Source organism: Ooceraea biroi, chromosome 9 (genome assembly GCF_003672135.1).
Source record: "Ooceraea biroi isolate clonal line C1 chromosome 9, Obir_v5.4, whole genome shotgun sequence".
Classification (NCBI taxonomy): domain Eukaryota; kingdom Metazoa; phylum Arthropoda; class Insecta; order Hymenoptera; family Formicidae; genus Ooceraea; species Ooceraea biroi.
Window position 1 is genome coordinate 9,781,282 of NC_039514.1, and position 27,256 is coordinate 9,808,537.

The following is a 27,256-nucleotide window of genomic DNA, read 5'->3' on the forward strand; positions in this document are numbered from 1 at the left end:
CGAACGCTATGTTTGCCACCCTGGCGCCACTCATTCTCCGCAACTTAACCTATCACCGGCGTTTGCTCTCGTAATGTAAGGTTATGGTTGCGCAGTGAGAGAAAAATAACAGAGGCAAGATGTTGAAGATTCTCAGATTAAGTCACAGGCTCTGCCAGGTGTGTCATGGGTCAAGGAGCGCGGTGCAGCGACGGCTGTTCCTGTCGGAGGCGTATCGCTGCGAGGACGCGTGGAATCGCCGACTGGAAACGCCACTGTTGCAAAACCTCGATCAGATGAAAATATTCATCGAGCTGGAGCAACGGTACAACGACGTCGGCAAGGCGAGCGCCGTCGACATCGACATCTTCGTCAACAGCATCACCGACAACACATACCTCAACGAGGTACTGAAGCTCCTGTACAACCTTCGGCACTCCCCGGAGACGACGAACACGCTCAAGTCTACTCATCACGCCGTAATACGCTACCTGCTGCAGCACGATTGCATCGAAGAGCTGCACGAGGTACTCGACGACCGGCTCAACTACGGCATCTTCCCGGATAATTTTGACAGCAACCTGCTGATGGATTATTTCATCAAGAAGCAGGATTATGCCTCTGCTGCAAAGATTGCAACCTTGACCATGTTGCAAGAGGATGCGACGCATCCCATCACGAACGCCTTGTGCGTGTATGCGTGTCACAAGTACCTGGAGAACCCCGACGACTGGAAGAAGCCCGAAGAACCAGTAGACACATCCAAGGAAGAGAAAAAGATACGTGTGAAGTATCTAAGGAATCCATTTTTCGACGATCACTTTGACCTGACTGATCCGCGGGATCGTGTTGGCAAGACTCTGAGTTTCCAGGGAAAACACCGGAAGGATGCTCTGGGCAGAACTTGTCAGTTGAGAGGTTTGATATTGTACAAAAAGTATGAAGACGTGACGAAATTAGTTGCGGACTGGTTGGAGAAGATGCAAGACAACATTGTTTACGAAGAAGTATTTGAATTGATATCGAAAGACAATAGCGGGCTTCAAGATCAGGATTCTGAGAAGTATCAACCTGTTGCGGCTCAGTTAGCTGCGCTGAAAGAAAGGCCAAACCTGAAAGACAGTTTGATTCAAGCAATGGAGGACGTTATCACATCCACTGTGAACGAACATGTCGAAAAAGATATCTCCGAACAACATCAGGTAAGTAAAAATTAATGGAAGAAGTTGCTCCGAGTTTAATCAGTTATTTGATGCTCAAATCATCATATAATCCATGATACTTAAAAATTTTCAGAAATATTTGGATTGGGTGAGTGTAAGAACTTCAGTACTGGAAGAGCAAAAGCAAGAGGTAAACAGAGAAAAGAGGATAACCGTCATCAAGAAGATGAAGAATGAATTGCAGAGAAGAGAACAGCTTTTGACGTTCTTCGATAAGGAAGAGCAAATTGAATTGCGAATCGAGAAGATGCAGGAGAGGGAACGCAAGGAGCAGGAACGCGTCCGCGCGATTCCGAAGAGCGCACCGAAATTGAGGGCGATAGCTGCCGCAAGGACTAAGATATCATCGGATGTTAAGAGCAAATAGGAATCACAGGTGATGCTACGCGAGTACAAAGTACGGGGCATCGGAACGAAATAGAAATCATCGTCTCATTGTACTCGGATATTTGTTCGCGACATCAAGTGTGTGTGCGTGACACACACGTATCTTTTTATCTTGTTAAAATAATTTCTAAGGAGAATACACCTAAAAAAAGTGTAAAAAAGAATTACCAATCCATCTCACCGTTACTGGTACACATCCTGTATTTTGTACATGTTGGTTGTTCGCGGAGAATGACGCTTTCAACATTTATTTTACGTAGCTCGGTGAATCGTCGCGAGACGCGAGAGATACGAAAGTCGAACTTGGACGTATGTACTAGAAAATTATTAGGCTCTGTGTGTGTGTGTAATAAATGATGTCCGTTTGAGCATTGACGTTGACAACGTATCTTTATTATATGCTTGGCCCGACTCCAGGGCCAAGGCACGTCTCCATAGCAACCAGCTCGGTGGACTCGCGAAGACGGAAGTCCCGAAGTTACATCTCGCCAACGGCGCAGCTAAATAACATTTGGTCTTCGATTCGCGTTCGTCTTGTGTTCTGCAAAAACAGCGTTTCGTTCGCGTGATACTTTTTACGGAGAATGAACAGAAATTGTTCAAATGCGGTTATAAGAAATAAAGGACGTTGTTGACTTACACTAAATTCCCAACTGGTCCTGGACATTATGACTCGTAAAATGGTGCCACGCCACACGCAACGATCACGAGGCTTTGTTCTGCAACTGCGCCGTTAACGCGGCGCTCTCCTGCTTCATCTGTTTCAAATCGGCAGTTATCCTCTCCAGATTGGCGCCCACGTTCTTGGCGGATTCGGAGTCGATCTGAGCGGATGATTAAATCGAACATTACACACAAGAATATTGTCCTCTTCTTTTTTTGTTCACGCATGCGAACTTCCTTTTTAATTCTGTGGACGACTCACCTGTTCTTCCAAGTCCCGGATTTCTCGTATCGTCGCTCCGGTCTCCTCCACGAGATTCACGAGCTCGCTGCAGTCCGAATGCAACGTCGCCAGGAACTTGTACGCTTTTCTCGAAGCCTCGTTCGTTCTCGCGTCGCGAAATATCAGCTCGTCCACGACAGTGAATGATCTCTCCAGCCTGCCGGTGAGCGTGTTAATCTCTTTCTGAATCTCGCGGGTATCGGCCAGAACTTTGCTTATCTCGTCTCTCTGTTTTCGAACGTTGTTTATTATTTCTAGGATTCGTTGAGTGTACGCGGACCGGTTCACCTCTTTCGGAAGCTTCTGCACCTCTGCGATCAATTGCGAATATTGTTGATCCTTAATCCTACACTCTTCTTGAAGTTCCCTCTCCTTTTCTTTCAACAATTTTATCTCGTCTAGCTTCTTCTGGCTTGCATTCTGTAAGAAGAAAAAAACGTACATATTTGTCAAGTGCAAATTACTCTCTTGTTGTTCCAAGTTTTGATTTCTTCTGCACACTTACAGCTTTCGTGGAATATTTCTCTCTCTCCTGTCTGTATTTCATAATCAGAGGCACTCTGTGCTTCTCCCATTGATTCGCCAGGCTGATCAATTTATTTGTGCTAGCCTCGATCGCCGACTCCAGCTTCTTCACATTCTCCGGCCCATCTTGGAGCAGCTCGAACGCCCTCGCCTTGAGTTTCTTCTGTTCCTCGCTGATCCTCAGTTCCTTCTCGTCGTTTTGAGCGGCGACTGTCGCCTGCGCTAATCTGCTAATTAACTTCTTTATCTCATTTTGCAACTCGTCCATGTCTATTCTGAGATCCTCGCACTCCTTCCTCATGTTTTCCAGCTCAATCTCTTGTCTCGCTTCTGTTTTTAACGTCTCTTGATTTGGAAGCACTGAATGCGTCGTGGATTCTGACTTCATCTGAGATTCCTGAAAGTATAACGATCACGAATGTTGACGCTGCGGCATCTTAACCGGTACATGAAACGAAGTAGATCTGCACGCTTACTGTTGCACTTCGCGCCTTGTTCTCCGACGAGAACTTGTTAAACTCGTTGACAATATTATGCGCATTGGAGTAAGCTTTCTCCGATTGCTGCTGCTGGCTATTGAGCCAATTTACGCGCTCCACGAGGTCCATTGAAGGAGTACCGAGCGTTCTCGCGTTGTACGATATCAGGGAAGGTAAAAAACACGAGATATTCTGCATTTGATGAGGCACTGGTTGTAAATAGCGCGTGTAGTAGTCTTTGTGATCTGCAACAATGACGGTGGCCTTTTACTTCCGCCAACTATCATTTCCCGGCACATGAGAGCGCAATTTCAAGATTTATTTTCGAGTTATCTATATTGCATTACCATCCCCCGCATTCGCTACCGGTACTTCGATATTTACAGACGCGTAAGGGGTGCTCGCTCTCCCGCGGTTCCTGACTCCCCTCTTGTGACAATAGTGCGGCAGCCATGGTATCGACAGTGCGTGCGATATCGCTGACGCCACCGACTTCTCCAACAGCGCAACCTTACTGACAGACTCGTTCACGGTCTTCTCGCTCTCCTTTGGCAGTTTTTCAATGAGAAACATGAACACTCGCCTCAGATCTGCCTCTGAATTGTACAAAAACGTTTGGTAACCAATGTCACCTCGGTATCCGAGTTCCTAAAATTTCATGAAGATTTCAGTGGATCAGACAATCCTACTGGAAAGTGGGATCATTCTCAGAGATGTCATCTATCTACCGTGCACGTTTGTGCAAGAGTAGCACCCAGTCGAAAGCGTGCTGCCATGTTCACGGGTAATACGGTGGATAATCCCAGACCTGGTCGTATTGTTTCCAGGCATCTTACTGTTGCCTCAACGACTAGCTCGGTGTTGAAGCCACTTAGATTCGTCACGCTCTCGTCGATGTCACTGAAAGCAAGATTCGTTTATGGGTGACGCAGTAGCTGTGAAACAGCTGCACGGGTCGAAGACGCGATGCGAATTTCAATTCGAACGAGAGTGGAATTTTTATCTCGAGAGCTCTCCCAAGGAAGAAGAAACGGAAAAGGTACTTATAAGTGTTTTTCGGACGAATATCTCGGAAATGTCTCGAGACGCCTCTGCATGGCAAATTACATCGGAAGAGTCTTGTCCTTCCTGTTTTCTCTTACACTACACGCCGCCGACGGATTCGTGTGCAGGATAATCGCGATCGTGAGGAAGAGCACGCAAACACCGCCCACCTCGGTCACCACCGGGATTTTAGGAACTCACGACGGTCGTATACGCGAACAATGTCGCTTACCAGCCTATTTGTCGCAACGAGTGAATTATTATATTGTCGATCTCCTCCATCTTACGTAAAAACGTGAAAATCCTACAGGGAGCCGCTACCGCCCCGTGTCGTGTCGCGTGTTTACGAGGTTTGGCTCGATTTAATCATCGGGATCTAACCTTCCGAGGGAGCGTACAAAATAATCTCAACGGTTGCGTCGACGAACGTGGGATGGCGTGGTAATATTTCAATCTCGCCAACGTAAGCTCAGGATAATTATCGCAATTGCGCGTCGTGCAACGTAGTGAGAATCATAAAATGACTAGATTCACTAGACATCGACCAATGAGGCTGTAGAGTTTTTAGTAAATTCCATTTCCTTTGATAATTTCCACTTTAGTGTTCATTAGTTGGTTATCTTGCTGATTGCACTATCAAATGATTTCGAATAATCTTATCGTAGCAATTTGCAACGAGCAAACTGCTGCTACTCTGATTTCTTGAATTTTATTAATTATTGGAAATAAATGGTAAGTTTTTTTTTCGCAAACTTTGATCTTCTAGTAAATTATAAAAATAATTATTGTCTTCCGTCTGCATATCTTTTATACGTTGAAAGCAACCTTCGCAAAATATTACTGCAGTTTGGGTAATGAAAGATCGAGAATCATCGCGTTGATTCGAACAGCGCGGTTTTAAATTCAAAGTGTCGCGAGAAGATATCCCAATAATTTCTTGCAATTCTTTTATGACCTCATGCTCCCGTATGATCTTACGATTCACGTCGCGGAATCTTCCCCAGGCAGCACACATTGGTTTCAAAACCGTTTCATAAAAGTTTTGCCGTAACGTTTCATAACCATTTTATTGAAACGTTTATTTAGGAGAAAAATGTCCAACGAAAAAACGTTTCTTTTTCGGCAAAAAAACGTTTCAGAAACCATCAGAAAAATATTTATCAATTCTATATATCAGTGCCTCAAAGATAGACAGAGTTAAGTCACATTTTTGTAAAAAACTACATTTTTAGATTTTATGAATTACTCTCTAAATTTCGTGTAGTGGAATCTCACTCTTTTGAAATATCACTTCAAGTAATAGTGATCTCAAAAGTTTCAAAAGAAAAGAAGAAGAAAAGAGTATTGGATCGGTTTTCCGGATGGTTATTTATAAGGTGATAACACAAATGATGTTACTTGCGAGAACGTCACGTCTGTCCTGGCCATCTATCGGTCGCTTGGTGAATCAGAGGTGGGAATCGCACGCTTGTGTTGATTTTTGTCTCTTGTTCCATAATCGAGTACATTGAAACGTATGATGTAAAAATAATGAATACTCGCAAAGTAAGTAGAAATTACTATTTTTTCTATATTAATTATATAATTTCAAATCAATTTAATAAAACACATTTTTCGTTTCTGTGGAAAGGTGAAAAGTACGTTTTTAAAATTGAGGTCTAAAAACGGTTTCTATTTAAACCGTTTCTTAAATGGTACTTTATGTTTCTTAGACTTAGATACGTCTAAGAAACATATATTAGGCTAACACGTGCTGCCTGGGTCCCCTTCTCCGCAATCAAATCGCCCGCGGAATCGTTGAGTCCACGGCGCCGGCGCGGTGCGCTCGCTCGCGGCCAACTTCAAGCGTCCGTCGAACCGAGGATCAATCATTCGCGGCCGCGTCCGTCCGCTGGGAGGGTGGCTCGTGCGTTTCGCGCTCCGCTCTGCTCCGTCGAGCGCTCGGTGTGCGTTGTTTGTGCGCGTCGCGGTCGCTCGCACGTTGCACTCGCCTCGCGTTATCTCGTTGGCGCATGTGGCGGATGTGACAGTTCTCTCCCCTCCTGTCCGAGGGCAGTTTGGCGCGACCGTGCGCCGCGATGCCGCGGAGATCAATCTCGTGAAGGCGGCTCGGGCGAGGTGGCCGCGGCGAGCTGAAGCAGCGACGACGACGACAGCGCGTCGCGACGACTGCCGTCGCCTGCTGCGGATTCCGCGTCATCGGGAACGATGAACGGCAGCTTGGGGATAGCGCGCGGCCCGGAGCAGCATCCGCAGCGGTTCACGGATTACTTCGTGGTGTGCGGCCTGGACAAGGACTCCGGTCTGGAGCCGGACAAATACTTCGGTGAGCACAGCGGCGGTTTCGTCGCACGCTTGCGCTTCTTAATTCGTCGCGCCGCGCGCGATGAAGACCGCGTCCTCCGCGTCATCGTGATTTCCGCAGTTTCTCACCCTCGTCCAAAGGGAGAGAAGGAGCGAGAGAGAGAGAAAAGGAAAGAGGGATGAAATGAACGGTCAAATTCGAGGAACGTCGTTGCGTAACGGCTCGATAAAATCGCTGCCCGAGATATCGCACTGTCTGTCTCGCCCGCCTCTCACTTCGCGTTGTTTACCACGAATCTCGCACGTGGACCGCGGCCGGATGTTGCGAGCGATACGACGAGATGACGTCGCGGTCCAGCGCGCGCTCACTTGCTCCGGATTCCCGTTGAAAATTGTTTTCTATTGACAACGTGACAGGCACCGCGCGAATCGATGCAAACATCCACCGAGGACGCTTATCGGGAACACCGTCCGCGCGAAATCGCGGGACGCGCGCCGAGTCCGTCGACGAGCGGAGTGTAATCGTGGAATCATCAATATAATTGCAGATGTTTTCAGCGCGACCGCGCGTTTGCCTTTACAATGGGGGACGTTGTCAACGCGTCTTCTTACGCGGAGAATAATGAATGCAAGTGTCCCACGAGTGAGATAAAACTCAGTTGTAAGGAACAAAGCACTGTTGACGTTCGAACAATAATTTTATTTCTAAAATATTTGTTGTTTTTAATAAATGCATTTATTAATTTTCATTATTATCTAAAATAATCGTTTATCCCTTCACATATTAATAATATAGGAGCGAAAAAGATATATTTTCGGATTGTACAAGAGAATATTTATTCCTGCGAACAAAGTTCATCCCGAATTTCCAAGAGAATCTAATCGAAATGAAGGGCGCGACCGTTGTACAGCGCGTTTCACGAATTGGCTCTACGTTTTGACAAAAGACATCAAGAAGACTGAGAGCCGATTGTTCCAACTTCCTGGTAAGTTGTTACCCGACAGGTAGTATATCTTTGTCTCTTTCCAGATAAGTTCTAAAAAAGAGATGAAGATATGGTACTTGTCGGGTAAAGCTTACCAAGAAATTGGAACAATCGGCCCTCAATTTAAAGAACAGCTTCTATGTTGCTCTTATGTCAATTTCGTTCGCGATAAAGAAGGAATTATGTGATGTCGAGCGTCCAACTGAGATGGCAATTATCTGTTCGAGTCTTTAATGTGGAGCAAGGAATTTTCATTCGCCGTTTAATTGGACGAGAATTAATTAATCCGCTAAATAGCGATCTCGAGCGTGTTGAATTTAAGATGCGTTCTTTTAGCCGAGCTTCGGTCATTCGTACAGCTCGTTTCTTAACTTTTCTCGGTCAATGCGCTTTGCGATCACGATGCAATTGACGTGGGAAGCTTTGCGGTACATAATCTCCATTCTTTTTTAACATATGGTCTCATGATGGTTCGGATACAAGCGCGCGCTCTCTCTCTCTCTCTCTCTCTCTCTCTCTCTTAGTGGAGCAGCTGAGCCCATAGAACATAGAATGGACCGCTCGATCTCGTCGGTTCTTTGTCGTTTTAGACTATCCTGTTACGCTTACATGTGCTGAGCAGCCTTACGTGACGCATACAATATGTGAGAGTAACAATCGTGACGATCCTCTTGAGAAAACGCTTCCCCGCTCTCGTGCGGGACGGTTCTCCGCGAAAAAAGATCGTTTTACTAAAGGAAGTTCCCCTGAGAAAGACGTCTGTGTATCTGAGTCACTTGTTTCGCCATCAGCTGTTCGCCAGCGTCGTCCTCCTGGTCCCCATCGTCGCTGAGATTGTTTCGGAAGGTGTTCCCACGTCGAAATAGTCTGATATAGAAAGATATAGATAATTCTGATAGAGTGAAGACAGCTTAGGGGCGTGAAAGTCGACAGGAAAATATTTCTTGATCTTGGAATTATTGTTTAATCTTAAGAATTTTATGGATAAATGTGAATGGTGTGTGCGGAAATAATCGGTTGAATGACTATAGCGGAGTAGTACTTATTTTAAAGTGGTACTTATTTTTATCGCGGAAACGCGTGCTTTTAATCGTATAACGGATTCACAGTGCGTGAGAATTTATGATATTATGTAATGTTATTTATAACAATCCGATAATCGGATTTGTGCGTGAAGTTTAAAGCTGATCCTCAACGAGATTGGCAGCCTCCAACATCCGGAGCGTAAATATATCCATAAAAAAAAGAAAAGATAACGCGACCCGGGAATAAGGTCAAAGTTTACAACTATGGGGAACGGCATTCCTATTTTTTACGATATAATCGAAGATATTTCCGTCGAAATTTTTTAGTGAAATATTTCTAGCATGAGATTAACGGCAGCCTCCGAGTACAAGAAATTTATAATCCTTTTAAGGATTCATAATAAAATTGCTATTAGAGAGTATTACTTGGACAATAAAACTATAGAGAAATTTTTTTCTTAATTGAGCTCTTCATTTATTTCCGTTAAAATAATAGTTTTGATAGCAGTAAAATTTCAAGTGTACGCTTTTGTTAAAAATGTTGCAATGTATTATTCTGTACGTTAGTTTTGCGTTTTTTACTCTCATCAGTGTATCCCATCAGTGAGCAAATGAATTTCTGCGCTAATTGTGCAAACTTGTTGAGTTGTATATCTGCAATAACGATTCTTGAGTCTTGCACTTCACCCAGTTTCACGAATAGTACTTTATTTTCTGCTTTGAGCAGGATACGATAACTCGGTCGCCGAATTAGATTCTTTTTTAAACGTGCTCTACTATGTTCAGACATAAAAACATTTTTTTTAATTCGCAAAAGATTACACGTTATAAAAGACTGTGTCACATATATTTTTGATGTTAAAAATATAAATAATTGTTAAAAGTTTAAATAGTATTATGTACAAATTGTCTTTTTAATATTCTAATCAATCACATATCATGCATTTATATTGTTTAATCTTATTTTATAATTCTGAATAATAAAGTTTTACTCTTTTATCTATATTGCGTGTCCAATTGTTTTCCTCTCGTTTATTTTTAGCGCAGCTTTTTGTTCCTTACGTCGTCCGTTTTTGCAAATATTAGCTATCGGTGGCCATTCTCGGTGTTCTATTTCTTTCGCCTAGGGCCTCACCCTTCTTTGCGTCCGTCTAAAGAGTAATTGTCCGCAGAAGGGTTACATTACCTCTAAAATACTTATTTTCAGCCTATTAAGTTTCACATATGCAAGACACATTACAGGTGCTGGTTCAGACATTATTCGGTAACTTTAATCTATTCCTCTCATGTGTTATCAAATTTATTACAGTTTAATATAAAGTAAGCTGTTCCTATCAGAAAAATAAGCATAAATTTTCATGTATCCACAAAACATTGAACTTAAGAACGATATTGTAAGAAAAATTTTAACATTTGAAATACGTAATATTTTTATCACTCAGAATTTCAACAGAATCTCTCGTCTTTTCTTCGACGAAAGCTTGGCCGAGCGTGAGACGCGGTTTCTTCTCTTTATTTACCACGGAGCGGAGAAGCGGTCGTTTCGCGTGTATGTGCATGTGCAACGTATATAGAGCCGGTCCTGTAACCACGCTTCCGCCCTTTAAACGCATACTTAAGTACCGGTAGCCCTCTTCGTGTACAAATGACCCCGCATACGATGACATCATACCCGCTCACGAGAAGGGGAGAGGCGACTTATTCGGGCAGGACGGGCAGGGGGTCATTCTTTGGCGAGCTCCAGACCGAGCACGGGAGCGGAATAAAGGAGGAACGCATGATTCCCGAGTAGATCTTCAAGTTAAAATCCACGGTATTACGTAATTTATTTCAGGAAACCAGTTTTAGAAACTTTCCGAACCCCTTGGGTTGTACTCTGCACATCTATCTAATTAAACGATCGCACAGTAATCAGGCCTAATTAATAATTAGCCGCGGATTAAGTTCTCCGCTCACAAAGTTCCTCGCTGCAGGAAGACAAACGCGTGCTTCTTTTTTTCTCCCTCAGGAACAAGATGAACAATTTCAGGCTCCCGCGCCGTTGATCAATACAACTGGATTTGGCTTCCGGGGGTTGGAGTCGCATTTCTTTTCTTTTTGGGGAACCGGAGTGACAATAAATACTCCAACTCTTAGAAACCAAGTTCAGTCGCAAGAACGAGACGATTTTGCGCGTGAAAATTATTCTCGTCGGGCGTTTCGTGGTGCGAACTCGCGAAAATTCGCCCCCCTTATTTCCGCCGCGTCTCGCGTGACACACGCGGGTTAATCGACGCGTTCGCCAAGCACGCGTGGGCGTGCCACGTGTTACGCACTCACGCATATTCGCGCGGGCGGATCCGCAGAAAATATCCGTCGTTTGTCCGACGCCTCGTGCGTGCGTGCATCATGCTCTCGTGAATCAATACTCTCCATGCGGCACAGGGGCATATCGGTGGTTTATTGTTCGTTTTGCCCCCTCCTTTCCTCGTGCACCCGCTCTTTTTTTTTCTCCCTCGCTCCCTCCCCGCGGGACTGCAACTCGCTTCTCCTTGCATTTTCCATTTGCTTTTATTATCTGCCGTGCATCGCGGATGCGAATAAATCGTCTGCGCGATGTTTATCCCAGAGGGGGTGAAGGAGCGACGTTCACGGACGGGGGCGACGATCTCCGCCGAGCATTTTACGGCATGCAATACAACAGCGCAACAACGTAATACAAATAGTGCACTAACTGAAGATGCTGGAAAGTAATTAATCGTGCAAAAGAATCGCGAGATTTTATTTCCGCCGACGAGCGAGCGAGAACATCGCAGCCAATTCATCTCCAGATAATAAGAAACAGTGATTCCCAACGCGATTGTAACGTTCTGCACGAACAACTATTTATTGTTGAACAATAATCTCGTTGAACAATCTCGCGGGTAGCGTAGAATCGTGTCTCTCTTCGGTCCAGCTGTTTCCGTTACCGTTAAAATCGCGTTGCGCTTCGGTATTACGGTATTCGTGATGCAATTATGAGTACTTGTAATAGCAACAGCGTCCTGGTAGCGATGCGTGCACGAGAGTAGAAAGTATAGAAAGCCACGTGCGCGTGTGGATTTAAGGACAATGTATTCACGTAATAACTGGGACGAGGCAGAGCAAACGAGGCGGAGAGAGAAAGAGAGAGAGTTCGAGCGCGCGGTCTGATTAAATATGTATGTGTAGTTCGAACTAAATATTATATATGCTGACAATAATAAGCTTCCCTTTTGCACACGTTCTCGCGGAAGCTGCGCCACGAAATAATTATAATATAATATATTATGAATATCCGAGCGCTTTTACCGAAGAAATCGGCCGGCGATTTCGTACGCTCGATTAAACGCGATGACAGGCCTGCATGACTCGGTCTGCGAGGGCGGAAAGGGGGACGCATGCAATGATTTTAGATAAGTAGATCGTATAGATAGCTCGTACCGATAACGCTTGTGTCATTGCGTAAGGCGCTGAATCACGCGAATTGTTGTCGACTGCCGAGGAACATTTTTTTCGAGAACGATGCGCGGAAGAATTGATTCCAACTTGAAAAGCAATAAACTTTATTGTTCGTCATTCTCGTTTGTATATGAAGCTCAATCGAGATAAAAGGGAGATGGAACAAAATCTCGCTGCGGGTTTTTCGTCTCTGTTGCGATATTTAAGCGAGAGTTCCCGCGTACGACTCCACGTGACGCGCGGTTTTCTAAAAATACACGAAACAGCGAGCGCATAAAAGACGAGGATTCAGTGAACCGCGTCGCGATACACATCGATTTATTATTCAGAGGTTCCGTGCGCGCGGACGGACAGCGAAAATATTGGGAAAGACCTATCAGTCTGAGTAATCAAATCCGGTGATTTCGACGACGACCGATTCAATCGAACCCCTCGGTTATCGCCGGCCACTTCGCGAATGTCATTCCCAAAACGGAGATTGACCCGCAGGCCAATCGATAACATCCATTAAGACCTTGGGAATTAAAATCACGCCTACGTGCATTTATTATACTTGGACAGTGGCGCATCCCATGTGAAAAAAAAATATAAACTTTCTTATGTCACATGCATGCTATTGCAGAATACGCTCAATCGAAAGTCACTCCAAAGCTGGAATTTGCGTTCCGTTTTCCGTGAAATACAAGATTCATTAAAACGCAAAGAACGTAATAAAATACATATGCACACCCTCAGAAAGGATTTCTGATAACAAGACGAAAAATATTCTTGACTAATTTAATCGTATCACAAGTATAAAAAATATGAAAATAAAACAATTTTTAATTTAAATCAGTAATTTCTATTCTTTTCTCTCGAATTAAATAAGATTGTCTTACTGTCTTGAGACAAGAGTAACATATACAAATTTATGCTTATATATTCTTGTATGTAGAATAATTTGATATTAGCGCCACTTTATAGTAGGCTTTGTCGATGTCGACGCATCATTTTCTCACAGTCGCTCGTCGACTCGGCGCCGTCCTTTATTCCGATAAAACGGCCAATATTTATGTGTTGCAATCGAAAATCGGGAAAGTGTTTCTGTTATTTACAATGAATAAGTGCAATACTCTAATTAAAAGATATGGAAATGTAAGTAAGTATATACAATATACTTACTTGAGAAATAAGATTCGAGATAAGACATTTCCATATCTTTTAATATTTCTTGTAGAGTATTGCACTTATTCATTGTAAATAACAGAAACACTTTCCCGATTTTTGATTGCAACACATAAATATTGGCCGTTTTGCGCAGATTCTACAAATTCTCTTACAAGAATAGAATAAGATGTCTTTTAGATCTCACAATATTCTTAAATCAAGAAAATTTTGAACTTGCTAGAAATTTTTATCTAAATCCTTCTGAGAAAATTAATGAGATAGCACCAAGATTATTTTAATCTAGATTTTCGAATTTTCTATTCAAGATTAAAATATGCTTCTTTTCAATAATAAATATGATTGTCGCTATAGCGATCTTATTTTATGATAGATTAAAGAGTAATAGCATTAAGTCCAGAAATCTTTTCTGTGGGTGCAAAAGATAATGATGTTTCGCAAACTATTAATTATGCAAAATATCGGAGAGATAAAAGGCGATGTAAATTAACGTGAGGAAGGTGAACGAACAAGATATGACTAAACTACTTGCTTAAGATAAGGGCAGAATGCAATTGCTGCAGGATGTAATTACTGCAGGATGCTGCAGCCGAGATTCGTCCTGGATAGAACGGATCCTTGAATGCACGTAGATTAATCCCGAGCACGAACTTGTGGGAGATGTGAATACTACTCAGCTCTGATCCGAGAGCAAAGTTGTATGTTGGCAATGACTCGTGATGCTTCACGGAAGACTTTTGCTCCACGAAAGTAACGCTTGGAATCGGAAATCCATTCTTCAATTCCTGATTATTACCCGATCTGAGAATCAAAATGAAATTTCAGAAACTTCGTGCACGTCTTGAGAAATGTCAGCGAGCCATCACCGCCACAAACGCAATGCAATCAATACGGTGCAAATCGACGCATGCATTTTACGCAGAAGAATAAAATAAAAATAAGATTACAGCAGAATAATAATAAAAATATCTCGAGCACGTTTATATTAAATCAATAACTAAATTAATGAAAACTCTTAATTAAGTTATAAAATTAAATTATACGAATATGTAACATTATTATTTAACTTATATTTTTTATATAATTTATGTGTTACCTTCTTTGCTTTATCAATTTTGTAATGTTAGAACTAAAGCTTCGCGTTTCCGAACTCATTTCTCTTTCCGTGTCATTCCTTACGTCACGAGAACACCAAGAAAGCTTAATTGGCGGATTTATCGATGGCAATTAATTACAAGGACGTTCTACGATTTTCGACGTCCTTAGTCTTCCCGTCTGCCGCGTCTTGCGAGAGCACGGATTCATCGCTCAGCCGTCTCTCGGACGGTTTTTCTTTGATCACGAGCGATTAACTCCGTACAAGAGTACCCTTGTGTGTTCCCGCTGCGCGCGCGGGGTTACTTCGAAGCGGTTGGAACGACGCCAAGGCCTCGACCATCTCTCATTCAAGGGCCCCGAGACACATCGTACAGCTTGCTGATTCCGCTATGAGATAATCCTCCTATGAGAGAGAGAGAGAGAGAGAGAGAGAGTCCGGAATTTTGTCGTTCGCGGAAAATCAAGTTATACATTGAATTCCCGTTCCCTTCGTCGCCGAATATTTCGGCTGGTTCGTTTGCGAAGAAAACTACATCGAAAGTTCGCCAGTAACATTCACGCAGTAACAAAAAAGAACGAGCAAAGTTTCCTCGCTGGTCCTCTCGCGTTCTCCGAGCATGTTCCGAAAACGAGAAAAGTATCACTGCGTGTAATCGAGCGACGTGCTTCTCTAAAGGCTGCAGCTGAAGTTGACGCTTGGGATTTGCCAGGAACGTTGAGTCGTATTTTTGCAAAGTGTTCTGCTTGTTTTCGCAGGTGACTCATTACAGTGCACGCCGCTGGATCGGGCGTACAAGAGCAAAGTGCTGGGACATTATCCAGACTCGGTACCATGGAATCCCTTCGACCAGCACGCCGTCTGCATGGTACGTGATCCTATTACGATTGTTACTTATTCCAACTGCGAACTATAATTCAACAAATATCAATTCTGTAATTCGATATATATAAACTTGTAATGTGCGCGTATATAAATACATCAAACGCATTATCGAAAAGCATAAGTCACTCACTTAATAAATAAATATAATGTCACGTTAGTTAATATTGAAAGTATTAAACATTGAGTATTTTAAAATATATATTATTATAAGATTATTTTATATTTACCGTATATATGAAAGTTTTTGAATAAAATGGATTTTTATTGAATATATAAAATACAAATGTTATATTCTATATCACGTAGAGACATTACATTTTCGAGGCGCTTTAGCGAGATTCTTCGACGTTAATTATAAGCACACACACACATATACACAGAGAATATTGGCGTCGCTAGGTCCAGGGGAGTATAACTTATCGATTACATTGATAATAGCTTTGTCTGCCAAGCGGTTTGCGATTCCGTACTCAGAAGCACTCGGTGGAGCCGACTTTCCACTCTTTCGTCCTCACGAAGGAAGATGGTCACAGAACGTACGGATTCAGCCTTGTTTTCTACGAAGAGTGTCGCAATCGCAAGATATGCGCGGCCATGCAAACGCTGCAGGCGATGCACATCACGGAGCTCAGCAGCGGCCAAAACGGCACGCCTCCCACGTACGTCCGCTTTTAACTAATTACATTTTTAATTTCTCTCGTTCTCTCATACATATACATACGCGCGCGTATCTCTTCATATAGAAGAAAAAATGTAGTAGGAGATTCCCAGACCTTCAGACGAATCTAAAAAATTCTCGTTTTCCTCCTCAAGTTTAAAAATTTTATATACTATTTCATGTAAACATTTATTGAAGATCAGTCCCAAATGTAGAAAATCTATTGCGACCGATAAATCTTGCATGCAGGCACATTGTTCGTTAAGGGGGGAGCCTGCTTTAGAACGTTGAAAATAAGGTATAATTTTACGAATTGTTTTTGAAGAAACTATACAGCGGATCATTATAAAACTTTGATACATTTATTAGTACATGTTTAAAGATAAAAAAAATTATTTTTTTATTTGAATATATCGCCTGTAGAGGCTCCCCCCTTAAGTGTCACTATTCTTCTGTTGTAAAACGCAACTTGATTTTTTTCCAGCGCGAGGAAGGGTCAGGATGGACATAATACAAGGTCGCTGCCGCGCCACTTCAAATTGTCGGCCCATTCACCCGGTGCCGCGTTAGGATACTATGACTCTACCAAAGACAAGTTGCTAGTGACCAAATCGATATCCTTGCTGTGCCAGCAGCCTTACCTCCACGCGGCGAGGACGTTCCTTACTAATCTCTATAAGTAAGTGACAAAGGAGCTCCTTTCTCTTCTTAGGGCCGATTGTTCCAACTTCTTGGTAAGCTTTACCCGACAGGTACTATATCTTCATCTGTTTTTTTAGAATTTATCTGAAAAGAGACAAAGATATGCTACCTGTCGGGTAAAACTTACCAAGAGTTTGGAACAATCGGCCCTTATACAAATATTGTTCGCTAGTTTTATGTAGAAAGATGAGGATATGTTAGAGAAACGTTAAAGAAAAATAATATCAATGTTAAGAAAACTAATACGGAATTTTGTAACATATTATAGAAAGATTTTTAATACTGCACAGATTCTGTTTGTCAGGAAATATAAAAGACAAACACTTAAGTTTTAAGAATGGCTTCTTACTTCCCATCTCTCTTCGTGTTGCGTAGACATCATTCGCCTAAGAAGACAAAGATTCTCAGAAGCGATAAGATATTGCTGCGCTTGTCAGAATCGCAGATTTGTGCAGTAGTCTGCGTAATATACATTAATAAATTATGACAGTTAATATCTAATAAATACCATTAAACAATATTATAACAAAATAAAAAAAGAAAACAAACTGTAAATAACTATTTTCTTCTTTTTCTTCTTTTTGAGAATTATTCTCGGATGGTTCAAGCATTCAGGATCGTCATGCGATCTGTGAAACTTTCAGGTGTGTTCCTCGACATCCCGGACCTGGTCTTAGCTTAGAATCCTACGTGTATAGCCTCCTGTATAACGTGCCGGTACCGTTGTCAGGCAAGTCGCTAAAATTCTTCGTGCCCGATGATGAACCGGCGAAGCCGCCGCTGGAACTGGTGATCCATCAGCCGTCCCCCTCGTTGGAGTTACCGATGCTGGATTACTCGCTTAAGGACGTGTTCACGTGGCTAGGCGCGGACTGCCTGATCCAATTGTTCACGTGCGTGTTGCTGGAGAATCAGGTGCTGCTCAGGAGCGCCGACTTTCACAAGCTCATGGTGGTGTCCGAGTGTATAACCGCACTCCTGTTCCCTTTCTCGTGGCAACATGTCTACGTGCCGATATTACCCGCGAGTCTGCACCATTTTCTCGACGCGCCCGTGCCCTTCATAATGGGCTTGCATGCGCACAGTGAGGGTGGCGTCCTCAAGATCGCCAGCGAGGTATGCCTTCTATCACCTTCTTGTATATCCATCTCTTATATTTAAGCACGAGAGAGAAAATTCGCAATCTATAAATAACGTTTTGAAGAATTTATAAAACAGAAATTGTGCACAATATTTTTTAAGATGTATCTTAAAAGCGCATTGACGCATTTATTAAGTTAATATTGAGACAATTTCTTAATTATGGGAATAACGTTCGTTTTCGATTACAGGCAAACCTCTGTTATGTAGATATAGACAAGCAAAGTAGCCAATTTCCGGAGGAATTACCCGTGTTTCCTCATAAAATGCAATTTATCGCGGAGATTAGAGCGCTCCTAAACAAGTACAAAGTACCACATTCAGGAAAGTGAGTCACTCAGCCTTCGTTTCTGTCTTCAGTGATGGAGACTCGCTTATCTCGATCTATATCTAAGTTAAACAAATACCTTGTAGGACTGACAACATGGTAATAAATTATTTCAACGGCGACATCATGACCAGTAGCCTGACACTTCCCGGTTCCGGTTTCCACCTGCCCCGTAGAAAACACTCCCTGCATGACGTCCTCGATTGGGATCGACCAGAATCGAGCCCGCAATCGGACAATCTGCAGAGGATAGTGGACATTGTTAAGAGATCAGGTGAGGCATTTTTTGTAACAATAAAACATAAAATTACGTATTTACATCGTAATTGAAATTATAACGACCTTATAGACCAGTGCGTGCCGGGATTTAGTTGCACATTTGCCGATTTCGTTGTCAACTCCCACTGTTCCACTCTTGCCGGACGCTAATAATCTAGCGGCATCTTGTTTATTAGCATCCAGCACCTCGTTTCTAAGATACGCGCGGCGTAGAAGAGGGGAACAGTGAGAGTTGACACCGAAATCAGCCCGAAATGTGCAACTAAATCCCGGCACTGTATATATATTATAGACGAAGTTCTTGATTTTTCGGCGGTTACAGTGAACGTAGATGACACCGATTCCGTGGAGGATATCACGAAGGAGAAGATACTCACGCCCCAGGAAGAATACCGGGAGACTCTCGTTTTCAATAATGCCGTGCGAGAGATCTTCCTCAATCGTTTTGTACAAATGTTTTCCACTTACGAGCATTTCGTCATTCAGCCGAGTCAGGTATGTCTGCATAAAGAATTTCTGGACGAAATAAAATTAACATTTATTCCTATAATCATTCCTATAATTATTAATATTAATACTTATTACTGTTTAGCCCATAAATTTAACTAATTTAATGACCTAAAATAAAATTCAATAAATATTTGTTACTGTATTTATATTATTTATTACTGTAATTAAAATGAACTTAGTAATATGAGCTTCCTTGAAGGATAAGGATGAATGGATAACTAATCGGGACAGCATGCACGTGTTCGACAAAGCCACGTTTCTATCCGACCAGCCTACGCAGCATCTGCCATTCCTGTCACGGTTCCTTGAGACGCAGATGTTTGCCTCCCTTGTTGATAGCAAGGTGATGTCCACGTGGAGCGAACTCGACTGCAATATTAAAGTCTTCGATCAAAGGATCTCCGCACTCAAGTGAGTTTCAACGAGATAATGTTCTTTCTGTTTGCTCCTAGCAGTTACCTACGCTCTGCGCAGCTAATGAGCCATCGCGCGAAATGAAGGAAATTCCTCTTCATAGTTCAGTCTACGTTTCAGGAAGAGAGTCGGAGAGAGCATCATACGTTCAATGCGATATGAGCCTTGCACGAGCATCGCGGAGACTCAACAAGTGCTCGAGCAGAGATTGACGAATATCGACTTCGAAACGAATCCGCCTACGGAGATGTTACCTCACCGAGCTGCGTATTTCCGGAGTTTCCCTCTGCTAGATAGCGTCGCGTTAAACAAGGAACCTGCTCAAAGGTTGGTCACGATCGCTCGCGCTATTCATTATTTGACGATATGATCTACGTTATCTTGAAACTTATTAATCTCTGCCGTTCTCATTTTGTGCTTCCTGCGTAGTATACTTCGGTAAGGAACAATATTCAATATTCGATTAAAAACATAATAAAATGGGATAAAATGAAGTTTCGATAAAATTCGATTAAATCTCTAGTTTGCATTCATTTTATTCATTGCATTTTATGAGGAAACACGGGTAATTCCTCCGGAAATTGGCTACTTTGCTTGTCTATATCTACATAACAGAGGTTTGCCTGTAATCGAAAACGAACGTTATTCCCATAATTAAGAAATTGTCTCAATATTAACTTAATAAATGCGTCAATGCGCTTTTAAGATACATCTTAAAAAATATTGTGCACAATTTCTGTTTTATAAATTCTTCAAAACGTTATTCATTTATTTTATATTAATCCAATATTTTATATTAATTCACTTTGTCACCGAGTCGTCCGAGTGTGCTTCTGCATGCTCACGTGTCGTGTCCCGAATTAATACCGGTATGAATAGCACGAATCAATCGATCGTTTCTGTCTGCAGCAGTAGGAGAGGACAGACGCAGTGGAAGTACAAGATGAAGTCCATGGACGCGAACGGGAAGCCCGTGACGCCTCAGGAATCTCAGTCGCCACGACCACAGACCAAACTCTCGGCAGACATGAGTCCCGCTTTGATCGCGCAAGCGAATTGGACGTTCGTGGAGAAGTTGCTCAAGGTACTCGCACTTGCGATTCATAGATACACGCTTAAAAAGTACGGCGCATACTTGAGTTACAATAAGAGTAACTTGATAGAAATTTATTATGTATTCATGCTATATTTATTTATTACTAGTCAAATTAAATGACATTAAATTAATTCAGTTATTTAAGCGAGATTTAATTTAATTTGAATTTTTACGAGAATGTCGTTTCGCGATCAGGATTGCAAATCCAAAACAAAGAGGATGCTGGTGGAGAAGATGGGATCGGAGGCTGTTGCGCTCGGCCACGGTGGCGAGTCGTTGTCCGACGTCGAGGAGAATACTCTGGTCGCCAGCCTCTGCGACCTGCTGGAACGCGTGTGGAGTCACGGACTGCAGAACAAACAGGGCAAGAGCGCGCTCTGGTCACATCTGACCATGTACCACGAGACGGAGGAGTGTAACGACGCGACCAAGTCCATTGATCCCAACTTCCTTTCCCCTGGTAAGATGCGCATACGCTTATTTAACAATTAAATTACGTTCGTCGTGCAGTCTCGTGCGTATAAACGTGAAATGTCTCAATACATGTACACAGCGGAGAATAACAGAAAATGATGGAAGTAAATTGCAAATTATGTTAAACATTGCCATTTTGCGGAAATGCAGCGTTGGCCTGGTCCGTGCTGCGGAAACGACTGGATTGTACGTGCATCACCCCGTCATACAATAAGCTAAAGTGTTATAAAGTAGAGATTAGTGTTCTTCGTACGTAGATACCTTGCACACTTATAGTTTTGTAAGTGACACAGCGGAGACACTGATCCGCAATGTGTATTTGTGCTTCGCCGCACGTGTTACTTTGAGTATCCAGGTCTAAACTTTTCGTTATCATTAAGTTTAATTTTAGTTTCTTTTATTTGTTTATTCCTTGGTTTATCTATGTTTCATTTTATGTCCCTTTATTTTGTTATAACTAGCTAAGAAATCGCCGAGTAAGTTTTTCGGCATACCGGATCGTTTGGTCTCGTCTCTGAGAGGCAAAAGTATTTTTGAGATTGCTTCTTACATCAAGGACAATTTTAATGGTAAGCCTCGATACTGGCTTGCCGCTTTGTCTTACGGATTGCATTTACCAGATTCTTTTTTTTTCTTTTTTTACGTTTTCATGCATTTTGTCAGATTGTACCGTGAGTCGTATTGTTCATCGAATGCTTGTTTGTAACAAATTACTTCATGTTTGTCCGTATCGTCCTAATGTTACGCCTCGAAAAAATCTAAATGAGAAAAATGATCGGTTTTTATCGAGAAAAAAAGTGCATGTTACATAATTGCAATACAATTATAAATATGATATATTGTTATAGATTGGAGATCGTATGTGTATGCGTTGTTGAATTTTTGTACCAAGCATGATGTGATAACGGAGATTTGCATGTGCACATTACTGTATTCGCAGCGGCACATATTGAATGCAATGCGGATGAATGACCGTTTGGTAATGAGGAATATTGTTTTTCATTCGTATCTGTATTCTTTCCTGCCTTGAGATCGGCCAGGTGTGTCTAAAACGTCTAAAATGCTTTATACCGCGACACAGATTTGTCGAATTTACAATTGGAGACGGACGTCTCGCCCACGAGAGGCACGGATAAGCATAAATCTCCCGGCGAAAGAAAAACCGTCGGTCCGGAACACCTGAGGCCACTGCCGGATTCTCTGATCTTCGATATACGTAACGTTCAAGCGATGACCGACATCAAAACGCACATTGGGTACGCGCGGGCGTGGGTACGACTGGCGCTCGAGAAGAAGTTGCTGTCGCGCCACTTGAAAACGTTATTATCAGACACCGCTCTATTGAGGTGCGTTTGGAGAAGTGTTAAATGTGATACATTTCCGAATGACAATTTGCAGCTGTATGAGACAATCTTATCAAATACAGCTAGCAATTAGGATATTTTATTTGAATATATTTGAATATATGCTAATAATCATGAATTATAAAACTAGAAAATACATATTTAATTAAGTGTATAACAAATATGAAATTTTAATTAACTCAAAACAGTTTATATTGCTTTTATAATCACGATTGGACTTGTAAACTTGCCTCGTGTACGAGCATTATCTTATATTTTTTACTGTTTCATTTTTATGATTTTCGTTAATTAATCATTTTTTTAATGTTCTATCAGGAGTCAGTACAAACGATCGGCGTTTTTACGTTGCGAGGAGGAGAAGGAGCAATTCCTGTATCACCTTCTAACTCTCAATGCCGTCGACTATTTCTGCTTCACGAACAACTACCCCACGACAAAGTTGCCATATCGAGTCGTAATATTTCCCAGCCGGAAGGCAAGCGCTGCCACGACTTCGGCCAACAGTTGGATCGCTATCTCCGGCACGCTTTGCGAGACTAATCCGGTACCAATACCGAAGGGAGCACTCGAATTCGTGTTTCACGTAAGCACTCTGATTTGTATCGCTACTGTTGAAAACGTATATTCTAGTTACTTTAAAAATATATTTGTAATAAAATAAATATTATAAAATGCAAGTTTTGAAATATGTTAATTAACGATATTTATTTACCGGCGATTTTTCTATTCTTCGTTTTCAGCATAAGAACCTAGGCGTACTGTCCACATTACGAATTGGACACGACAATACTGGCCTGTCGCCAAAGTGGATGGTGGAGCACGTCGTAGTGAGGAACGAAGTAACCGGGCACACGTTCAAGTTTCCCTGCGGTCGTTGGCTCGGCAGAGGGATCGACGACGAGTCCACCGAGCGATTGTTGGTGGGTGCTCTGGTACCACGAAGTATCGACAGCGAGGAGCTGGTGGAATCGTGTTCTACGCCGCCCAGATGCAGATCACCGAGCATACCCAGACGTCCCATACTGTCGCAAGTCGAATTGCAACACATGCTCGGTAAATTATTGCTATTGTGTGACTATTTTCGAAAATAGATAATATCTTGTGTATTTGATAAAGCAAAGGCTAAAAAATGATAAAAATTTCATTACAATTAAGATAAAAATTAAGTCACATTGTGCGAAATAACGTTAAATATTGCGCGGCATGTTGCAGGTGAGGCTGTGAACGCCATAGTCAAGTACCACTACAGGAGAGAGTGTCAAGATGGTTCCTTGACGGCTCTGCTGTGCGGGGAGGGCGGTCTCGTGCCATCCTTGGAACAGATATTCTTATTCGGCTTCAAGAACCAGAGGATATTCGGCAGGAACTTCTACGTGTGGGATTACCTTTGTAAGCGTACAACAGCAGCATCATCAGTCGTCCGCTATCGGTCAATGTCTACAATCGGAAATCTGTTGCAGTGCGGGTAAAAGAGAACTTTGAGATTTCTCTGTTGGAGGAAATGGACGAGTACTCTCAGAGGCTCAACCGGGATAGAAGAGTGTACACGCAGAGCAGCCAAAGATTCACGATCCTGCGATGCTACTGCCACCTCATCGATCAGATCAACATGTTCAGTCAGACTCTAGGGAAAGACGGCAAATTCCAGCTGTTCATCTGTCTAGCAACGAGGTATGAACTCAAAAAGGAACGCAACGCAACATTTCTGTCTATTTTCGCCGTTGTACCACGCGATCTTTAATCTTCAGAGAGCAGCTCCTGCACCCGATGCTGCGACCGATGAGCGACGCGCGCTCCACGACGGACATGTACGACGAGAACTCGTTCCTGCGGAACCCCACGTTGCTCACCTTCCTCATCCACATCCTCGAGCCGCTCAGTGAGTTCCACATCGTCCTAGAGAAGAGCCTCACTCACGGAATCTCCAGTATATGTTAGTACTTGCCGAGGCGTACCGACGTACGCTAATCCGTCGCGGACACCGCGACGCGTTTCTTTTGACAAGCGTTGCGAATAATCGTGATATACACCTTCTGGTCTTTGAGACGCAACGTGAGACCTTCCATGATACTTTCGACGTGCGGCGTGCCCGCGATTACAACGTTTTTAATTAGTGACAAATTACAAGACGATCAGGTTTCAACAGAAGAAACATACTCGTGTATTAATTGGCGGGCGAATCGATTAGTTCTAGATAACGAAATCTTGATTGTTATTACGTAAGGACGATAATGACCTTGGCAAGTTTGGCCGTTACGGGAGAGATTAAAGAAGTTTATTATTAAAACTGAAGACTGTTACACGGGGAACGTAGCTGTATAATAGACGGGCAAGTTTATAGACGACAAATAACGTGACGTAAAGAGAGAGAGATTGACGCGAGATTTCGGACGCGACGTTGAACGAGAGGAGGACGTGAATCTTGTCTCGAATCTCGTCCCGTTCAGAGGCTTACAGATATTACCACGGTAACGTAAGATATTAATAGAAGGATTGGGAATACGTTTGGCTCTACGTGTTGCCATAACTACTCCGCGGGACTAACTACGGAGGAAACGACGCGACGTTTCGTTGGGATATCGATACCTGTGACAAATCGTGTACCAAAGATGTGATCCCATTTTTATTCATTAACGTTTTTTGTATCGTCATTACTGTTAGGAGTTAAGTTTTCTCTCTGCGCTGCTGACATTCTCGTGTATCCCGACGTATCCCGAGGCATGCATTTCATCTCTCGCGAAATCACTTTTATATATATGTATGTACATGTATATGTACGGACTGATGGTGCTTCTTGATGCTCGCATCCAGAGTTATCGAAATTCCCACACGGACGGAAATCATTACGCGACATCCGCATGCAATCTAACCGGTCTGATGATCCAGGCGAAGAGTGATACATATTACTGATCAAAGGGAACGGAGAATGATCATTATACTCTTTTTTTTTTCAATGGCTGTGCTTCGATACTCGCGCACGATGAGATCGAGTAGGACTTGCCTTGGCCGTGAGCGTTGACATGACAATTTTATATTAGATGTATTATCGTTGCTGAAAACCTTGGTGTACGTGTGTCCAATTACGTGCAATGTACGCACGCGCGTTTTATGATTTTAACAAAACGATTAGTTTTATGTTCACTTTCGCGCGTGAATGTTCCGCGGAACATTTTCTGTCCGATCGATCATTCGCGAGAGTTGCTGTTTATCAAGTATCTTGGGCGAGATCGTCATCGTTTTAAGATTCCAGCCCGTCGTGCCGCTTTCGAATGATCTTGAGGAAAACGCGCAAACGTTACTTGGAAGAGAGAGACCCGTAGCCGAGAGATTACGTACTTGTGATCGTTTTAGACTGAAGCATGAATATCCGTGTTATTATACTTTCGCGTGAGTGTACAGTGTCCCCCTTTACATCTGACAAGGGAACTAACACAACTGTCCCTCACCGATTTTGATGGGCTTTGGATATGTTGTAGAGCATCGAAAAATATTGGACTCCTATTTTTTTTAGCTGCGTATCTCAACGTTTAGGGGTTGAAACAGCCCCTCGAAGATAGGGGTAAATTAAAAAATTTGACATTTTCGAAAAATGTGAATACACCGTTGTAAAGAGTATAAAATACTATAAAACTTTTGTATAAAACATTTTTTCATATATCTTATATTTTCAAAGATATTCGCTAAAAATGAAAAAATTCATTATCTTCGAGGGGCTGTTTCAACCCCTAAACGTTGAGACACGCAGCTAAAAAAAATAGGGGTCTAATATTTTTCGAAGCTCTACAACATATCCAAAGCCCATCAAAATCGGTGAGGGACAGTTGTGTTAGTTCCCTTGTGAGTGGATCTCGCGGCTGCGTTTTGCGCGATGTCACGAAGTTTGAAGCGAAGCCGGTTTAGAAATGCGCATAAAAACGTGATACATGTTTCAATACCGATCGCGCGTTTCTTCTTTGCGTTACACGTATGTTGTACGATGTATAGCTGGTTTGCGAGGAGTACAAAATTATAAAATGTGTAAGAGATAATGTGACAATTATTAATCGGCGCCGATTCTCAATCATACACTGTCATACGTAGCCTGTAATTCTCAGATAGATTCGTTCCTCATCGCGAGAACGTCGCCCTTATTGTACATACGTACGAATTATATACATTAAAAGCTTCATACGGGGCACCGTACGACAACTTTTACATAACATTCATCATGTAAGGTATATTATATTGTATATATTGTGTAAGACGTATCGTTGTACAGTAGAATAAATCGTCGTCGAAGAGAATGTGGAATTTTTCTCTTTTGAATTTCTGTTTCCCAAAAGCACGATTTAAACAATCAAAACTGATGAATTGCAATAAAAGTACAAATATCGGAAGTTAACGAATCGATCTATATGCGAATGTTTCGGTGAACAAGTATGTGGGTTTTGCATAAACAAAGAAAGAATTACAAAACGCAATAAAAGGGTAGAAGATGTTTCTAATTTTATTTATATTATGTTAATAGAGTTACGATGTGCAAACTACTCGGTTAAAGTGGCAAAAGAATGCACGTTTTCTTGACAAATTCTAGTAATTTTGGTATTAAAAGTAAGGAAATAAATCTAAAGAATCATAATACATCACACTTACAAGTGTGTAAAACATTTCCATTTTTATTTATATTAATTATCAATGTAACGTACGTGGGATGAAGAAGGTGCTACGCGTGTGCTACGACTGCTACGTGAATCGTATGGCTGACATCGAAAATCTCAGAAATTAAAGTATCAGGAGCAGGATAACATGC

The 27,256-nt window shown here is 42.3% G+C and overlaps 3 protein-coding genes across 8 annotated transcripts; 2 read left to right on the top strand and 1 right to left on the bottom strand.

Annotated features, from left to right (window-relative positions):
* Positions 1 to 25: 25 nt before the first annotated feature.
* Positions 26 to 2,230, top strand: LOC105284694 (28S ribosomal protein S27, mitochondrial). Its single transcript, XM_011348414.2, has 2 exons — positions 26 to 1,181; positions 1,276 to 2,230. Exons 1-2 carry the CDS (start codon positions 120 to 122, stop codon positions 1,567 to 1,569), a joined length of 1,356 nt encoding a protein of 451 aa, XP_011346716.1. The 5' UTR covers positions 26 to 119; the 3' UTR covers positions 1,570 to 2,230.
* Positions 1,775 to 5,000, bottom strand: LOC105284693 (coiled-coil domain-containing protein 22 homolog). The gene is made up of 8 exons (XM_020033379.2): positions 4,816 to 5,000; positions 4,268 to 4,439; positions 3,887 to 4,187; positions 3,537 to 3,784; positions 3,041 to 3,457; positions 2,515 to 2,955; positions 2,230 to 2,413; positions 1,775 to 2,130 (listed from the first exon to the last, which is right to left on the bottom strand). The coding sequence occupies exons 1-7, from the start codon at positions 4,863 to 4,865 to the stop codon at positions 2,294 to 2,296; spliced, it is 1,749 nt and encodes a 582-aa protein (XP_019888938.1). The 5' UTR covers positions 4,866 to 5,000; the 3' UTR covers positions 1,775 to 2,130; positions 2,230 to 2,293.
* A 1,449-nt stretch (positions 5,001 to 6,449) lies between these two features.
* Positions 6,450 to 26,752, top strand: LOC105284699 (DENN domain-containing protein 5B). Of its 6 annotated transcripts, XR_003406952.1 has the most exons (21): positions 6,792 to 6,909; positions 15,376 to 15,485; positions 15,941 to 16,161; positions 16,645 to 16,839; positions 17,507 to 17,978; positions 18,194 to 18,330; positions 18,417 to 18,604; positions 18,932 to 19,104; positions 19,319 to 19,530; positions 19,654 to 19,860; positions 19,963 to 19,971; positions 20,443 to 20,617; positions 20,825 to 21,089; positions 21,565 to 21,672; positions 22,185 to 22,449; positions 22,783 to 23,050; positions 23,208 to 23,520; positions 23,680 to 23,856; positions 23,928 to 24,138; positions 24,216 to 25,860; positions 26,283 to 26,752. XR_003406952.1 is itself a non-coding variant. In XM_026972213.1 (20 exons), the coding sequence occupies exons 1-20, from the start codon at positions 6,792 to 6,794 to the stop codon at positions 24,403 to 24,405; spliced, it is 4,014 nt and encodes a 1,337-aa protein (XP_026828014.1). In that variant the 5' UTR covers positions 6,450 to 6,791; the 3' UTR covers positions 24,406 to 25,377. The 6 variants fall into 6 exon arrangements, 5 of the variants coding, with proteins under 5 accessions (XP_026828014.1, XP_011346721.1, XP_011346724.1 ...); XM_026972213.1 differs by lacking the exon at positions 26,283 to 26,752 and having other exon boundaries at positions 6,450 to 6,909; positions 24,216 to 25,377; XM_011348420.3 differs by lacking the exons at positions 21,565 to 21,672; positions 26,283 to 26,752 and adding an exon at positions 21,254 to 21,289 and having other exon boundaries at positions 24,216 to 25,377.
* Positions 26,753 to 27,256: the final 504 nt, after the last annotated feature.

Excerpts from the sequence above, each read along its gene's own strand:
- LOC105284694 (XM_011348414.2), top strand. The coding sequence starts at position 120 with ATGTTGAAGATTCTCAGATTAAGTCACAGGCTCTGCCAGGTGTGTCAT. Across the intron at positions 1,182-1,275 it reads ATATCTCCGAACAACATCAG|AAATATTTGGATTGGGTGAG; the intron begins GTAAGTAAAAAT and ends AAAAATTTTCAG.
- LOC105284693 (XM_020033379.2), bottom strand. The coding sequence starts at position 4,865 with ATGGAGGAGATCGACAATATAATAATTCACTCGTTGCGACAAATAGGC. Across the intron at positions 3,458-3,536 it reads ACAAGGCGCGAAGTGCAACA|GAATCTCAGATGAAGTCAGA; the intron begins GTAAGCGTGCAG and ends TTATACTTTCAG. Across the intron at positions 2,956-3,040 it reads AGAAATATTCCACGAAAGCT|AATGCAAGCCAGAAGAAGCT; the intron begins GTAAGTGTGCAG and ends TTCTTCTTACAG.
- LOC105284699 (XM_026972213.1), top strand. The coding sequence starts at position 6,792 with ATGAACGGCAGCTTGGGGATAGCGCGCGGCCCGGAGCAGCATCCGCAG. Across the intron at positions 17,979-18,193 it reads TCCTCAAGATCGCCAGCGAG|GCAAACCTCTGTTATGTAGA; the intron begins GTATGCCTTCTA and ends TTTCGATTACAG. Across the intron at positions 19,105-19,318 it reads TCGTCATTCAGCCGAGTCAG|GATAAGGATGAATGGATAAC; the intron begins GTATGTCTGCAT and ends GCTTCCTTGAAG.